Source organism: Erpetoichthys calabaricus, chromosome 14 (genome assembly GCF_900747795.2).
Source record: "Erpetoichthys calabaricus chromosome 14, fErpCal1.3, whole genome shotgun sequence".
NCBI lineage: Eukaryota > Metazoa > Chordata > Cladistia > Polypteriformes > Polypteridae > Erpetoichthys > Erpetoichthys calabaricus.
In genome coordinates this window covers 26,013,742-26,030,972 of record NC_041407.2, presented here as the reverse complement: position 1 = coordinate 26,030,972, position 17,231 = coordinate 26,013,742, and the positions used below count along the sequence as shown (strand labels likewise).

At 42.0% G+C, this 17,231-nt stretch overlaps 1 protein-coding gene across 1 annotated transcript in view; it reads right to left on the bottom strand.

The window, feature by feature from the left end:
* srp68 (signal recognition particle 68) overlaps positions 1-10,752 on the bottom strand; it is a 28,433-nt gene extending 17,681 nt beyond the window's left edge. The window contains exons 1-3 of the mRNA XM_028818962.2: positions 10,618-10,752; positions 6,856-6,922; positions 6,652-6,765 (exon numbers count right to left, since the gene is read on the bottom strand). Coding sequence (XP_028674795.2) covers positions 6,652-6,765; positions 6,856-6,922; positions 10,618-10,705 — 269 coding nt within the window. The 5' untranslated portion in view covers positions 10,706-10,752. The remainder of the gene's footprint in view (positions 1-6,651; positions 6,766-6,855; positions 6,923-10,617) is intronic.
* Positions 10,753-17,231: the final 6,479 nt, after the last annotated feature.

Genomic DNA, 17,231 nt, shown 5'->3' with positions numbered 1-17,231 from the left:
ATTCCAAAGAAGGGTAATGTCAAAGACTGTTCAAATTATTGTACAATTCCACATATTTCACATGCCAGCAAAGTAATGCACAAGTCTAGCGTACAGAATTTTAAGCAATATATGTAACGAGAACTGCAAGATTTACAAGCTGGTTTTAGAAGAGGTAGAAGCACTAGAGATCAAATTGCCAACATCCGCTGGATAATGGAGAAAGCAGTGGAGTTCCAGGAAAATGTCCACTTTTGCTTTATTGACTACTCTAAAGCATTCGATTGTCTGGATCTTAACAAAATTTAGCATGTTCTTAGAGAAATGGGCATTCCGAGTCATCTCATTTGCCTTCTGATGAATGTCCATGTACAGCAAGAAGAAACAGAACCGAGTACGAAATAACTGACTGGTTGAAGATTGGAAAAGGAGTACGACAGAGCGGTATACCGTCACCTTACTTATTTAATCTGTATGCTGAATACATAAGCCAGAAAGCTGGTTTAGAGGAATCACAACTTCAAAAATGTTGACGATACTACCTTGATGACCGCCAGTGAAGAAGAGTTGAAGAGCCTGCCAATTTTTGTTAAAGAAGAGAGTGCAAAAGCTGGCTTGCTGCTTAACATCAAAAAAAACTAAGACCATGTTGTGATGAAACCTTTGCAAATAGATGGGGAAGACGTTGAGATTGTGACTGCAAACAAGAAATTAGAAGATGTTTGCTGCTTAGAAGGAAAGCAATGACAAATTTACAGAAGATAAAGGAGAAGAGACATCAGTTTACTAACAAAGATTAGCATAGTTAAGGCTATGGTCTTTCCAGTAGTAACATATGGCTGTAAAAGCTGGACCATAAGCCTATACGTAGAAAAATCGATGCCTTTGAGTTGTGGTCTGGAGAAAATTGAGAGTTCCCTGGACTGCAGAAAGATCTAATCAGTCAATACTTAAAGAAATACACCCCGATTGTTCCTCGGAAGGACTCTTTCTGAACCTAAAGCTTCAATATTTCAACCACATAATGCAAAGAGAAGTCTCACTGGAAAAGACATTGAAGCCGGATAAAACTGAGGGTAAAAGGAGAAAAGGGCGGCAGAAGTTAAGATGGTTGGACAGCATTTTTGAGGCTACGAATATGACCATACAACAATTTAAAGAAGCAGTAGCTGACACAGATGCATAGCGTGCTAAAGTCCACAAGATCACAAACAGTCTGACTCGACTAAACGATTGAAGAGTGAAGGTGTAAGGTAAGTGTTGCCTTAAAGGAAAAATGAGCATTAGTTTCTTGTATTATGAACAAATGTTCTGAATGAAACAATTTTGGTAATCGACAGATCACAATGTGTGTAAATATAACAAATTTGAAATTGCTCTGTAGCTAGTACATCCAATACTTGAGAAAACTCTCCTTTCACACTTAACAGTACAAGGTTGTGTCATGACTCACGATTAGCTATTGTTCACACACTTATCGAATGGGAAAGAATTCTACACCTCAAACTGTTTTGATCACTGCTATTTCATAGCAATTTCAAATCTTAATTGAATTATTTACAATCCTCTGCATGCTGTGCCCAGTACCCATTTAGTGCCATTACCACCTCCCCTAAGCACTCTTGTGCTTATTATAAATGAAAGATGAATGTGCCCTTTAATAAATGATGCATTTACCACACTGGAAGATAACTGGCGTACAAAAACTTTCCTTTGCTTTTTGTTTTTTGTATCAGTATGCTGCTGCTGAGGATGTGAATTTTCCCTTGGGATTAATAAAGTATCTATCTAATGCCTTTAAAATTCCCATGTTAATACGTAATATTTTACTTATCCGGGCAACCCACATTTTACAATAAATGTAGCACTACCATTGTAATTTTCAAGCTATAATGTTCAGATAAGCCGATTAATGAATTAAATCATTCTAGAATTTACCTGAATAATCAAGGTATCTGTTTGTTGTAGCACTAGTTCTAATTGTCTGATAATGAATATGAAACATCAAATTATTGTGTGTTTCATGAAGTAGGTAAGCAACTTGATGTTTACCAGATTTGCAAGAATGAATAACTAAGATATCTAAAATAATTTTGTTTTGACACTGGAAAACAACGCTGCACACAAATACAGCATTAATATAATTCTTTAACCCCTCCTTTAACCGCCAACTTATCGTGGTGGAGGGGTTTGCGTGTCCCAATGATCCTAGGAGCTCTGTTGTCCGGGGCTTTATGCCCCAGGTAGGGCCACCCAAGGCAAACTGGTCCTAGGTGAGGGATGAGACAAAGAGCGGTTAAACAAACCTCCTATGATGAAAAACAATTTTGGACTGTGTTTTCCCTTGCCCGGACGCGGGTCACCGGGGCCCCACTCTGGAGCCAGGCCTGGAGGTGGGGCTCGATGGCGAGCGCCTGGTGGCTGGGCCTGCACCCATGGGGCTCGGCCAGGCACAGCCCGAAGAGGCAACGTGGGTCCCCCTTCCCATGGGCTCACCACCTATGGGAGGGACCAAGGAGGTCGGGTGCAGTGTGAGTTGGGTGGTGGCCGAAGGCGAGTACCTTGGCGGTCCGATCCTCGGCTACAGAAGCTGGCTCTTGGGACGTGGAATGTCACCTCTCTGAAGGGGAAGGAGCCTGAGCTAGTGCGCGAAGTTGAGAGGTTCCGGCTAGATATAGTCGGACTCGCCTCGACGCACAGCTTGGACTCTGGAACCAATCTCCTTGAGAGGGGCTGGACTCTGTACCACTCTGGAGTTGCCCCCGGTGAGAGGCGCCGAGCGGGTGTGGGTATACTTATTGCCCCCCGACTTGGAGCCTGTACATTGGGGTTTACCCCGGTGGACGAGAGGGTAGCCTCCCTTCGCCTTTGGGTGGGGGGACGGGGTCCTAACTGTTGTTTGTGCGTATGCACCGAACAGCAGTTCGGAGTACCCACCCTTTTTGGAGTCCCTGGAGGGGGTGCTAGAGGGCATACCTTCTGGGGACTCCCTCGTTCTGCTGGGAGACTTCAATGCTCACGTGGGCAATGACAGTGAGACCTGGAAGGGCGTGATTGGGAGGAATGGCCCCCCCGATCTGAACCCGAGTGGTGTTTTGTTATTGGACTTCTGTGCTCGTCACGGATTGTCCATAACGAACACCATGTTCAAGCATTGGGGTGTTCATATGTGCACTTGGCACCAAGACACCCTAGGCCTCAGTTCGATGATCGATTTTGTGGTCGTGTTGTCAGACTTGCGGCCACATGTCTTGGACACTCGGGTGAAGAGAGGGGCGGAGTTGTCAACTGATCACCACCTGGTGGTGAGTTGGCTTCGATGGTGGGGGAGGATGCCGGTCAGGCGTGGTAGGCCCAAACGTGTTGTGAGGGTCTGCTGGGAAAGTCTGGCAGAGCCCCGTCAGAAGTAGCTTCAACTCCCACCTCCGGCAGAACTTCGACCACATCCCGAGGGAGGTGGGGGACATTGAGTCCGAATGGGCCATGTTCCGTGCCTCTATTGTTGAGGCAGCTGACCGGAGCTGTGGCCGTAAGGTGGTCGGTGCCAGTCGTGGCGGCAATCCCCGAACCCGTTGGTGGACACCGGTGGTGAAGGATGCCGTCAAGCTGAAGAAGGAGTCCTACCGGTCCCTTTTGTCCTGTGGGACCCTGGAGGCAGCTGATAGGTACCGGCAGGCCAAGCGGAATGCGGCTTTGGTGATTGCTGAGGCAAAAACTCGGGCGTGGGAGGAGTTTGGGGAGGCCATGGAGAACGACTTTCAGACGGCTTCGAGGAGATTCTGGTCCACCGTCTCAGGAAGGGGAAGCAGTGCAGTGTCAACACTGTATATGGTGGGGATGGTGCGCTGCTGACCTCGACTCGGGACGTTGTGGGTCGGTGGGAGGAGTACTTCGAAGACCTCCTCAATCCCAATAACATGCCTTCTAATGAGGAAGCAGAGCCTGGGGACTCAGAGGTGAGCTCCCCCATCTCTGGGACTGAGGTCACCGAGGTGGTCAAAAAACTCCTTGGTGGCAGGGCCCCGGGGGTGGATGAGATACGCCCGGAGTTCCTCAAGGCTCTGGATGTTGTAGGACTGTCTTGGTTGACACGCCTCTGCAACATCGCATGGACATCAGGGACAGTGCCTCTGGATTGGCAGACCGGGGTGGTGGTCCCCCTCTTTAAGAAGGGGGATCGGAGGGTGTGTTCCAACTACAGAGGGATCACACTCCTCAGCCTCCCTGGAAAAGTCTATTCAGGGGTCCTGGAGAGGAGGGTCCGTCGGATAGTCGAGCCTCAGATTCAGGAGGAACAGTGTGGTTTTCGTCCTGGTCGCGGAACAGTGGACCAGCTCTACACCCTTAGCAGGGTCCTGGAGGGTGCATGGGAGTTTGCCCAACCAGTCTACATGTGTTTTGTGGACTTGGAAAAGGCGTTTGACCGTGTCCCTCGGGGAATCCTGTGGGGGGTACTCCGAGAGTATGGGGTACCGGCCCCCCTGATAAGGGCTGTTCGGTCCCTGTACGATTGGTGCCAGAGCTTGGTCCGCATTGCCGGCAGTAAGTCGATCCCGTTTCCATTGAGAGTTGGACTCCGCCAGGGCTGCCCTTTGTCACCGATTCTGTTCATAACTTTTATGGACAGAATTTCTAGGCGCAGCCAGGGCGTTGAAAGGGTCCGGTTTGGTGGGCTCAGGATTTGGTCACTGCTTTTTGCAGATGATGTTGTCCTGTTTGCTTCATCAGGCCGTGATCTTCAGCTCTCTCTGGATCGGTTCGCAGCCGAGTGTGAAGCGGCTGGGATGAGAATCAGCACCTCCAAATCCGAGACCATGGTCCTCAGCCGGAAAAGGGTGGAGTGCCCTCTCAGGGTTGGTAGCGAGATCCTGCCCCAAGTGGAGGAGTTCAAGTATCTCGGGGTCTTGTTCACGACTGAAGGAAGAATGGAGCGTGAGATCGACAGGCGGATCGGTGCGGCATCCACAGTAATGCGGGCGCTGCATCGGTCTGTCGTGGTGAAAAAGGAGCTGAGCCGCAAGGCGAAACTCTCAATTTACCAGTCGATCTATGTTCCTACCCTCACCTATAGTCATGAGCTATGGGTAGTGACCGAAAGAACGAGATCGCGAATACAAGCAGCTGAAATGAGTTTCCTCCGCAGGGTGTCTGGGCTTTCCCTTAAAGATAGGGTGAGAAGCTCAGTCATCTGGGAGGGGCTCAGAGTAGAGCCGCTGCTCCTCCGCATCGAGAGGAGTCAGATGAGGTGGCTCGGCATCTGATCAGGATGCCTCCTGGACGCCTCCCTGATGAGGTGTTCCGGGCACGTCCAACTGGGAGGAGGCCCTGGGGGAGACCCAGGATATGCTGGAGGAACTATGTCTCCCGGCTGGCCTGGGAACGCCTTGGGATTCTCCCGGAAGAGCTAGAAGAAGTGGCCGGGGAGAGGGAAGTCTGGGCATCTCTACTCAAGCTGCTGCCCCCGCGACCCAACCTTGGATAAGCGGGAGACAATGGATGGATGGATGGATAGAATTCTTTAAAACAGCTGTATCTTTTGTGTAAAAAAAAAAAAAAAAAAAGTACAGAAAAAAAAAAACATTTTTTAAATATTCAGGTACAATTGTGACAGGCATACTGATATTAAACTTACAGAAGAGACCGCTTAAGTTTAGTGAATCATGAGACTTCCAGAACACAGATCACAATATTGTTCTTTTTATAAAATCACACAGTTGCGCTATGTACTATAATATTTCTTTATTGTTGAAGTTTTAGGCATGGAAGCTGCACCAGATAGTTTAAGTAATAAACATTACGCACAAATCTATCAGGTCACCCATTAAAATTCATGCAGTGTTCGAACGTTATCTAACCAAAATGTGCTTAAAGGAGATATTCGCTCATCTTGACATATGGGTTCATAACACTTCATCTGGGCTAGTGTCAATATAGCAAAGCTTTTTAAAATATATTACTGTACAAAACCCTTAGAGAGATGTAGATGCCTCACTAACCCCTGAACCTGAATGAACATCCCACTTCTTTAAATACCTTATAAGTATACAATGTTCTCTTCCAAAGCTACAAAATGTATGGTAACTCAAGTGTTAAATTATGAAATACAGAAAGAACATGACCAATTTCCAATGTCAATAAAAGTCACTACCTTACCATACATCCTGTGATTGTCAATGATGACGCCTATGTTAAGCTGACATTCAATACAGTTAACACAGCAAATAAACTTGATTGTTAGCCAATTTGAAATCGCTTCAAATTACACCATTTCTATATTGCCTAGGAAAAGCCATAATCCAAGTTTGCAACTTACAAAAACAGTATAACATTACAATCATTTACATACTTTCTTCCCCATAATTGGGGAACAGCTGTGAAGGCTACACTGGTTAGTCTTGATGCGAACTAAGACAGCATTCCCATAATATATAAAAACATTTAAAGAATCTACCCTTCAATGATTCTAAGGAACTGTGGGAAAGTAGAAAATGTCTAATTGTCTCACAGGATAAGTCAAAAATATTTCAAAAAATGGCAATAATTCATTAATGTTCCTTTAGAATAAACATTCAGATTGTGATAGACTAATGCTATAATTATTGTTCTATTACATTAAAAAGATGCATATCTTTTTTCAGTACAACATTATTCAATTCCGGAATGAAAGAGTACCTGTTATCAGTCAGCATCTCAACAGTTATTTTCTTGCCAGTGAATTTGTAACGGTTTCCCATCTTGAAACCCAAGGTCTTGCGAAGTCGCCGGAGACGTCTGGAACAATAGCCCCTAAAATCAAAAGGGCAATCACTGTTAAGGATATTGGTGGTCATTGACTTCACCAGAAAACAGCCAATAATGCCATCAGTGCATACATACCTATATCTCTGAAAATCTCCATGGCGAAGACCATGTTGCTGCTGGGACTCCTTGATTATCTGCAAAACTGTAGAAGCATGCTTAGGAAATGTTCAGCCAATTAATCAATGATCTTCTGCTATCTGTTAGAAGACTGGCCTCTAGACCAAAGCCAAGCTCATGTCAACATCCAAAAAGCACAGCCCTGTTCACTCTACCAACTAAAACCAACTCATTTTCCCTCTCCCTACCACATGCTTTCCAGCACTCTGCTTGCTTGCTCGCTCTCATAATGGCTCTTTCTATCTATATAACTGCATCCTCCATACCTCATCTCCAGAATCAGTTCAAATTATTTCCCCATAATTCGATACAAAAACTGTGTTACCGATTTAACAAAAGCCAATACAGCATGACACATCTCCAAATTAATTAGCACAAGCAATTACTAAACCTTTGGAAAAAGTTTCAGATATACTACTTTAGCAACAAGAAAAGTCAAGCTTTAAGAATTATACTAAATGCTAAGAAGTAATGCCTGTCTTCATCAGGTTGAAAGGCTTTTTAAAGTCAGCCTGTTTTAATAGATTAGCTAAGCTGACCAAGTCAGTAGCATATCAAGATCTGCTCTTTCACTAATTCACGTAATTTTTGTTTAATATGCACAAGAGCACCAACATTTATAACTATTCCAATTTTCCTAGGAAGTACAGGGTGGGGTATTAAGATCTCCCACATTTCGAGGGAGAATGTGCAGATTGTAGGGGGGGTAGAGAGGAGGGGTGGGTCTTATTCCGTAGGTTAGGCTTTACCGTTTTTAGTACCCATCATAAGTTGGATCAGTGAACATCGTGGCTTTGTTGTTCAAGCATATTATGAGAACAACTGTTCTGTGATAGCAACGTAGAGAGTGTTCCATACACACTTCGCGCTCAGCCGAAACGTTTCTGTACCAGATCGGAAAATGATTTTGCTATGGATTTCTAAACTTTGGGCAACTGGGTCCACACTGAAAAGAAAATCACCTGGAAGACCTCGGACAGAACGTGTGTGGTTTCAACAGGATGGAGCCACAGCTCAATGTTCATTCAGAGTGCTGAGGGAAATGTTCCTTGGGTATTTGATCTCTTTAAGAGGAGAGATGGGGTGGTCGGCGCAGTCACCAGATTTAAAACCATGTGACTTTTTCCTTTGGGGATACCTAAAGGAAAAGGTTTTCAAACGTCATCCTCGATCTCTTGAGGATTTGAAGGAAAGGATCAGACAGGAAATCAATGCCATTCCGCCTGAGGTGACCTGGAGAGTGATGGAGGACTTCTGGGAACGTCTTTAGCAATGTATTGCCGATGACAGACGCCATTTCTCTGATATGATTTTTAAGACCCATTGTTTTTTTATGTACTTTTCAGAAATATATACTTAAGCTTTTTTTTTCATTCATTTTTTACACCCCTTCAAAATGTCCCCGTCCTGTATGATCTTTTCTTTGTAATGTGGTTAGATAAAGTCCACCTCTGATAAAATTATAGAGATTTAACAGATGCCAAGTAATTCAAAACTGTTCTGCTAATGTCCCAACATAGACAATATTAAGTGGTCAGACACTATATCACTAATTTATGAATAGCTCTGGAATGAGTACGCAAATTCCTGGTACTCATGTACTAAACTCTTGACACCAACAATTCCCTTTTGTACATCAGAATTATTACAACATCACATACACAATGCAAAGTGAATGCCTATTCAAATTTGGGAGTCAAAGTTCCCGTTTGTTCTTTCAGGAATTTTAATAATTATGTTCAATCCAGAAGTGAACTCTCATAATTTATTAGCTGTAATTTAATACTGACATTTCAACTCCATTAACACGCAACACCTAAGTCCAAATTTTAAATAACCTTTGGACCATCAAGTATGTTAATATTTTCTTTCCTCCTGCAGTCACTTTATGCATTCATAATTTTTAAAATCGCATGACATTATGAGATTTTCAAGTACCAGCACCCATCCATCCATCCATCCAGTTTTACTTACAAACATATATGAAGTACCAGTACAATTTTACATATAGCCACAATACTTTTTCCTATTTTAATGTGCACTATATTACCAATTACTGCATCTGTATAAGTTGTGGTGATGTGGCACACACTCATTGAGAGAATTCTTGTGACCAATACACTACTAATACCAGGTTGGGTCTCCTTTTTCTCTCAGAACAGCCCCTTGATTCATAATGGCACGGATTCCACAAAATGTTGAAAATATTGCTTTGAGCTTCTGATCCATGTTGACACGACTGCATCATGCAAATTTTACAAATTTGTCAGCTGCACATTCATAGTGCAAATCTCCCATTCTACCACATCCCAAAGGTGTTCAGATCCGGTGACTGAGAATGCCATTGAAGGACACTGCATTTATCGTCATGTTCACAAAACCAATCTAAAATGACTTTTTCTTTGTGACACGGTGCATTATCATGCTGAAAGTAGCCATCATGGGTAGTACATTCTTCACACAGTAACACTGCCACCAGCCTGAAATGCTGAAAAAAAGGCAGGTTGGATACACCGATTCATGCTGTTGGTGCCAAATTCTGTGTGCCCCGAGAAAAATCAAGATTCAAGATACTGTTCATTTTTGACGCCTGTGTCCACTGCAGCCACGGCTTTCTGTTCTTGGCTGACAGAAGTGAAACCCAACATGGTCTTCTGCTGTTGCAGCCCATCCGCCTCAAGGTTTGACATGTTGGGCATTCAGAGATGTTTTCTACTCACAAAAGCAGTAGTTATTGAAACTTATTGTAGCTTTCCTGTCAGCTCAAACAATTTCACCTCTCCCATCAACATGGTATTTCCATCTGCAAAGCTGTAGCTCACTGGATGTTTTTTGTGTGTTATGAAGCACTCCGAGTAATCTCCTGTGTGTGAAACTCCCAGCAGTTACAGAAATACTGAAACCAGCCCATCTAGCACCAACAATCAAATCACATTTTCACAGTTCTGGTGTTTGAACATTAACTGAATCTCCTGACCCATAGCTACAGAATTTTATGCATTGCTGCCACATAATCGGCTGATTAGATAATAAACAGACGTACACGTAATAATTTGCCCGTGTTTTCTGTACCCTTTATATTACTAGATAGATACTTTATTAATCCCAAGGGGAAATTCACATTCACATACTATTGTTATGTGTGTGGCTCTATCATAGAGACAAATTATTAGAAAGTATGCTGACTGGAGGTAAACTGTAATTTATTAAATCATACACTTATTTGTTCTTTATTGCACTTCGGTGTTTATTCTTTAAGCCGAATTATTAGTGCCCGATTCAAGTCCTGAATTCAGTATTCCAAGTACGGGTTACAGATTTTCAGAAGACACTTTTCTTTTTGGAATTGCCCACACTATCCGCTCACCTTCGCCATATCCCTCTTTAAGCTTGTCCAAAATAATTTCATTCATTAAGCCCGTGGCAGCAGTGTACAATACACAAGTGTTTCCAAACGCACAGAACCAAGGACTCTAACATTTTCTTAACCTCATAACAAATACGCCAAATATTTAATTAAACCAATGCTGTAGTACGAAAACCTACTAACATACACCTCTCTTATTCGTTCTTAACCGTTAATGGGCCACCTTTCATTTTCCCCTCCAGTGCCACGTACCCCTTAAACAGAGTGGGGTCCAGGACCACTGTCGTTAACCTTTTTGCCCTCTTTCCCCTACATCCCGGCAGTAACTCAACCCCTCAATTCAAAAAGGATACTCTCTAAACTCAGGCCTTCGTCAGGTTTCTGGTTTTCCTTATTCTCCTCCATGCCGCTTACCGACTTGCTATCTTTCTCTGCAGCCATTTTGTGACAGCCTGCGCAAAGGATATTGGGAAACCAGCGTCGCTTGCCATCGACGTGCATGCTGCGTCACGAGCGTAACCGCGAGCGGCGACCGCTTTCCTCTAAGGGTTAAACTAAGACATTTAAACCCCTAGATCGGAGTCGTGGTGTGGTAACTCTGAAAGATTGTGGTAATTATGCAATCGATTAGGCAATGACTTTATGAAAATCCCCCGAGTAGTGTAGAGTTCATTTGGCCAGGTTAGTTGCGCCCGAGAAGAGCAAACTGCTTCACTATAACATTTTCATAGGCATAGTCGGGGAGATTTTGTTTTTAAACACCTCGAAAATATGTTTTATAAGAAATCCATATGCCTGATCTTAGCAACATTATGATTCATGTACTTTCTCATCCTCCCCTGAAACTAATTCCTGGCTGCTCCCGTTTCATATGACACAAAGAAACCGGAAAGATTGAATTGCATCCTCTGGAAAAAATGGCTTTTTGAAATTAATTACTTTTTTTTAAGGTAGGTGGTTGCACGAATGTTTTTCATGTAAACCCACAAATTTATAACTGTGTTGTATTGCCAGTTGATGTTTAGTGAAATCCACCCATCAAAATTTGCGTGAAGTTTACTACAGTTTGTTAAGTAACTGCAAGTCACTCAAAAAGCATACACTTTGAGATCGAATTAATTTAATGTCACGTTTTTCCACCTAAATAATTAAGTAAACCCTATTACTAAATATATTTAAGGTCTTTTATTTTAACATGATAAAAATGGTTAATTCACTCTCATAGATTCATTCAGTAGTACCAAAAAACATTCAAGAGTTCAGTTACCCATTTATAATATGCCAACACTAACCACAAAGAATAACAAAACACACATTTTTAAATATATTCAATTTCAAAATTCAAACCTGAACAAAAAATTACTATTCAAAATTTATATACAGATTACATCGTAGCAGGAAAACAGTTTCTTTCTTCAAAGTCACTCGTATTTCACCATCCAAACCCACATCATATTACTCTGTTTGATGAGAAATCTTAAATGTTAATCACAATTTGTATTGGAAGCAAAGAAAAGTTACTTTTGTGATGTAAGGTATGTGACAGGTTTACCGGTGTATCAGAAAGGTGTCATAAATTAACTTCAGCAACCACACAAAACTGACGACATTCGGGAAAAAAAGAACAATTCCCGAAAAGTCATTCTTTCTTTACAACTGTACAGTAGTTCGTTGTTGTCATTTGGACCACAATCCAACTAAAGACAAAAATAGGAAAGTCTTCTACATAAAACACATTTATTTAAAATTATGTCATCTTCATTCAACTATGTATCTGGGAAACTGGAATATTAGGTTTTACGGATTTAAAAAGTGTTCATTTTGAGTGAGGTTAACATAAAATAGGTGAGTAATTACAACAGTCTCTGAGGTTGATTACTATTCTGTTAATACAAAATATTTAATGGTCTTGTTTCAACATCAACTAATTGTGTTAATGGAACATCTGAGAAATTTTTGTCTGTATAACTATAGAGAAAGCAAATTAATGCTAGCAAGCATGATTTTTTTTAACATTATGTTAAGCAAGCAAACTTAAATTGGATGCATAAAGTAAACATACATCCATCCATCCATTTTCCAACCCGCTGAATCCAAACACAGGGTCACGGGGGTCTGCTGGAGCCAATCACAGCCAACACAGGGCACAAGGCAGGAACCAATCCTGGGCAGGGTGCCAACCCACCGCAGGACACACACAAACACACCCACACACACACCAAGCACACACTAGGGCCAATTTAGAATCGCCAATCCACCTAACCTGCATGTCTTTGGACTGTGGGAGGAAACCGGAGCGCCGGAGGAAACCCACGCAGACACGGGGAGAACATGCAAACTCCACGCAGGGAGGACCTGGGAAGCGAACCCAGGTCCCCAGGTCTCCCAACTGCGAGGCAGCAGCGCTACCCACTGCGCCACCGTGCCGCCCAAAGTAAACATCCCCTTGTAAACATTTTTTCAGTATAATTTTAACATTCAAGATGTTACTCAAAGAGAGATAGATGATGGAAGAAGAAACAACATTAATGGGGCAGTGCATATAATAATAAATGTCATTAATTTACATAGTTTGATAAATGTTTATAAAGTTATTACTCAAACATAAATGATGGAAACAAAACAACATAAACAAAGCAGTATTTATAAATCTGTAATTAATTTCTGTGAAACCTTATCCCTATTAAAGTCTGAAGGCTGCACAGAGCTTACCATCATCCATCCATCCATTTTCTAAACCCGTACTGTATATACCTGACATAATAAACTGGGATGAAAGTATAACTGGTCTTATCAATAATGTATGGTTTTTCCTCTGCCAACTCAAAAAGTGTAACCTGTGCTAATCAGTTCTGATACAGTTTTATCGAGCCATCATTGAAAGCATCCTCGCTTTCCCCGTAACAGTCTGGTATGTTAATGCATCTCCTCAGCTTAAACATAAACTGCAGGGGCAGCATGTAATTGGAAAAGCAAAAAAAGACTAAGTCTGAAACTGGACTCCAGTGAGGTCCTGTATGTATCACGGGTTAAGAAACGTGCTGGAAATATAATCAAAGACTACACTCACCTGGGCTACCATTTTTTTCAGTTATCGTCCACTAATGGCAAGACCTACTAGACATAGAAAGAGTTGTTTTTCCTACTGCAGTCAATCTAGTTAGACAGTCTCTGCTTCATCTTCCTCTTTACTCATTTCTGTACTCCTTCATTCAATATAAATTATGTTCGTGTTGTATAGGACTTAATATATTACATCGTGGAAGTTTAATTCTATATTTCTACATTTTGCATATACTTGTGTTTTGAGCAATTGTATATTTTTCACTACTACACTATATAATGTTGTGATGGTGTCATGTATTGTATAACGTGTTGTTTATCTGTATTTATCTGTATTTACCTTGTTACGTGTATGGGTGGTGTAACACCCAGAGAAATTCCTGGAAACAATGTTGCTTAGCAATAAGTACAGTTCAAGTTCAGAGCAGGGATGCAGGGAAGCTGGAGCCAATCCCTTACTTACCATGTACGTCTAATCCTTGCTGATGACAAACCAGTGACTAATTGTGTTGGAACTTAATTGTACATCATATTGCTGAAAAAGTTAAGACACTTTAAAATCAGGAGAGCTGCAGGCTTTATGTCACTGAACACTCCCTTGTGTAAGTCACAGGCAGGGTGTAACACTTTTTAACCTTAACTGTAATATTTAACTCTCAATGGTGCCCAATTGTTTATCTGTCCACCTTAATAAAAGGCTGTTTCTGAGACGGCTCATCACAGACATTTTTAGTAATAAAATCATTGCATTATTCATTACAATTCATGCACCATCACAAACATTAACACTCTATTACGAATCTAATACCAAATGGCATATAACAAAGACAAATGCGTTACAATGTTAACACTGAGTTCTACATTGATTACTTAGATATCAACCTACCTTAAACGTAGCACAACTAGTCTCTCTCTCTCTCTATTGTGTATATATGTATATATATATATAGTGACCAGAAGAGGGCCCAAATCCCAGACTCAATCAGATCTGACACAGTTCCAATTTTAAATAAAAGTTCTTTTGTTAGAAAGACACTACCCTCTTCCTAGGCACAGCCACAAAACACAAATACAATCAATGCTCAGTACCTTTCCATCTCCTTCTAATCTTCCAGGGGAAGGTCGTCCACCTCCTCCTGACTCTTGAGTCATGTTGAGTTATGTTGGATCCAGGAATATTTCCAGTGCCATACCATTATATAGAAGAAGCATACCCGGGTCATGAGGTAGCTTTCCAAAACAGGCAGGTCTTGTGCAGGTAGCGCAATCTGGCAGATCAAGGGAACCCAACAGAGCTGCTCTTGAGAACTACAGCTCCCACGCAACCCGGCTGGTGTCCAATCTGGGCCCATGCCAGAGAATCACTTCCACCTATCATACTAAGGAATGAATTGTCTTTGGTAGACAGACTCCCCCAATCCCTCCATTAGCCTTTGTTCCCGACTGAGATTAGAATTGCATATCTTCATTAATGCTGTCCTTCTGTTAATGCCTTCTAGCCGGGTAAAATGTTTATCTTCATCCCAGATGAGATTCCCTGTCCATCCATTATGGCATCTACAATATGAAATGTTATGATCTGTCCATCTATCACATGTTTACACGCAAACTACTGTGGCTAGAACCTTGATCTTGGTCTTGATCTAGAGCTTACAACCTGAATACCTACTTATAATTCAACAAGTTTGTGGTAGCAGCAACCTCATCAGACTGACCTGCACTTCGTAGATTTCTTCAGCAAAGTGATCGGCAAATGAAGTGACATGGCAAAAAGAAAAAAAAGACCAGCGACATCTGGTCGCAACAACAAGCATTAAGCATGTTGCAGATGCCAATGACGTGATGAGGACACCATAATAGGAAGATGAAGAAAATGAAGAAGACAAGCACCATCTGTTGAGGGTCATGTATGGGATACAGAATGCAAGAACAATAAAGAATGAGGAATACATGGGATAAGAGGTCTGCGTCATTTACTAGTGATAAAATAATAGTTATTTAGTATTTAGAAACAAGTCTTCTTAATTCTGCACCTAGTAGTGACATCATCACTGCATGAACAAACTCCTGTAAAAGATACGAGAACAAGCTGTTCTTTCCAGATCTACACAGGGCTAGTGATAGTAGTAAATACAGCAGACAGGTCAAACACTGAGGAACATCACTAGCTAATATCTGTTGAACCCAGTATCATTTAACTTTTTCTCTTACCTCATCTGTACTCCCCAAAATTGTTGTTTGCTCAGTGGCCTTAGTGAGTTATCTGCTTCTTTCTACTAGACCTTTACTCATTTAAAGTCTTCAGTGACATTTTACTTTCCCCATATTTTTTTCATAATTTTTCCTGTCGCTGAAAATAATACTTGCCCATCCTTCAGTTCTTCTGGGTTCATTGTGTCCAGTTCACCCAAATATACAAAACTCCTACATATTTAATTGGTACATTTTGTGTAGATATACAGCAACTGAGCAATTCCTACCAAAGTGTATCTTCGCAGTTTAATCAGCCATTCATTTTATGAAACATTTTTTTCCATGACAAGATCATTGGGAGCTGGGGTCTATTCTGCCAAAACTGAGCACAAGACAGATGCCAGATGCTTAGCATCAAGTCTTTTGCAGATGCCAATGACATGATGAGGAACACCAAGATGAAGTAAAAGAAGAAGACCAGCGCCATCTGCTGAGTGCCATGTGCATAATACAGAATGCAAGAACGACAAAGATGGAAAAATGCATGGAACAGGAGGTCTGCATGTTTCACTAGTCCATTACAGAAAATGGTGCTTGCCCCGTATTGGTTTTTTACTGTTCATTATAATGCTGTTATTCATCAGCTGTCATTACATAGTAATTTTGCCAAAGTAAAAGTGCACCGAATTCTGAAATTTGGCATAACAATAAAACATGCAGTATGCACTCCGTAATATTTTTTTTTTTTTGTTCTTTATTTCGTCTTATACGATTTCTCGTATTAGAAATTTGTTAGTTTTCGCATACCCCTTGGGGTTAGAGCGCAGGGTCAGCCATTGTACAGTGCCCCTGGAGCAATTACAGGTTAAGGGTCTTGCTCAAGGGCCCAGCAGAGTAGGGTCTCTTTTGGCAGTGACGGGGATTCGAACCAGCAACCTTCAGGATACCAGCGCAGATCCTTAGCCTCAGAGCCACCACTCCGCATTTTTCATATTTGTCAGCATCTATTTGATGTTTTGCATTTTATTGGTTATGTTTTCATTGGCAATTTTCAGGTTCCACTGCTTTTCAGTAAAGAGCTACAGTGAATACTAGGCTGGTGTTCGCAAGCCATCTCCACAACCAAATGAGCACCAAGGTGGTAAAATGTTGGAAACAATAAAGCTTTTTTAACCCAGTGGGCCTCCCAGTACAAGTGGTAGATCTATTGGGGTGGCTATCATCCATCCACTAGTTGAATCCCTGCCACAGACTCACTTCCTATCTCCAAGCTCAGTCCTGATCTCACAAGAAGCAGCTTTTATGTCCCAGTTGGGAACTAGAGCTGAACACAAGTGCAATGCAAGAGTGCACACTCTCCAGAGCCTCAGTCCCAGAGTTGGAGTTATTCAAACATTTGCAGACCTGGACGGTGACTCTGATAACTCTTGAGATGTATAGCTGTATATACTGTAGGGTCATGCATACAGAGTAAAGTGAAAGTGTTACTTACATATGCTAATCACCTCACCTATGGCCATGAGCTGTGGGTAGTGACCGAAAGAACTACATCATAGACACAAGCGACAGAAATGAGTTTCCGTTCGCAGAGTCTGGGCTCAGCCTTGGAAATAGGGTATGAAGAGTACAGACATTCACGAGAAGCTTAAAGTGGAGCCACTGCTTCTCCACATTGAAGTGAGTCAGTTGAGGTGGTCTGGGAATCTGATTA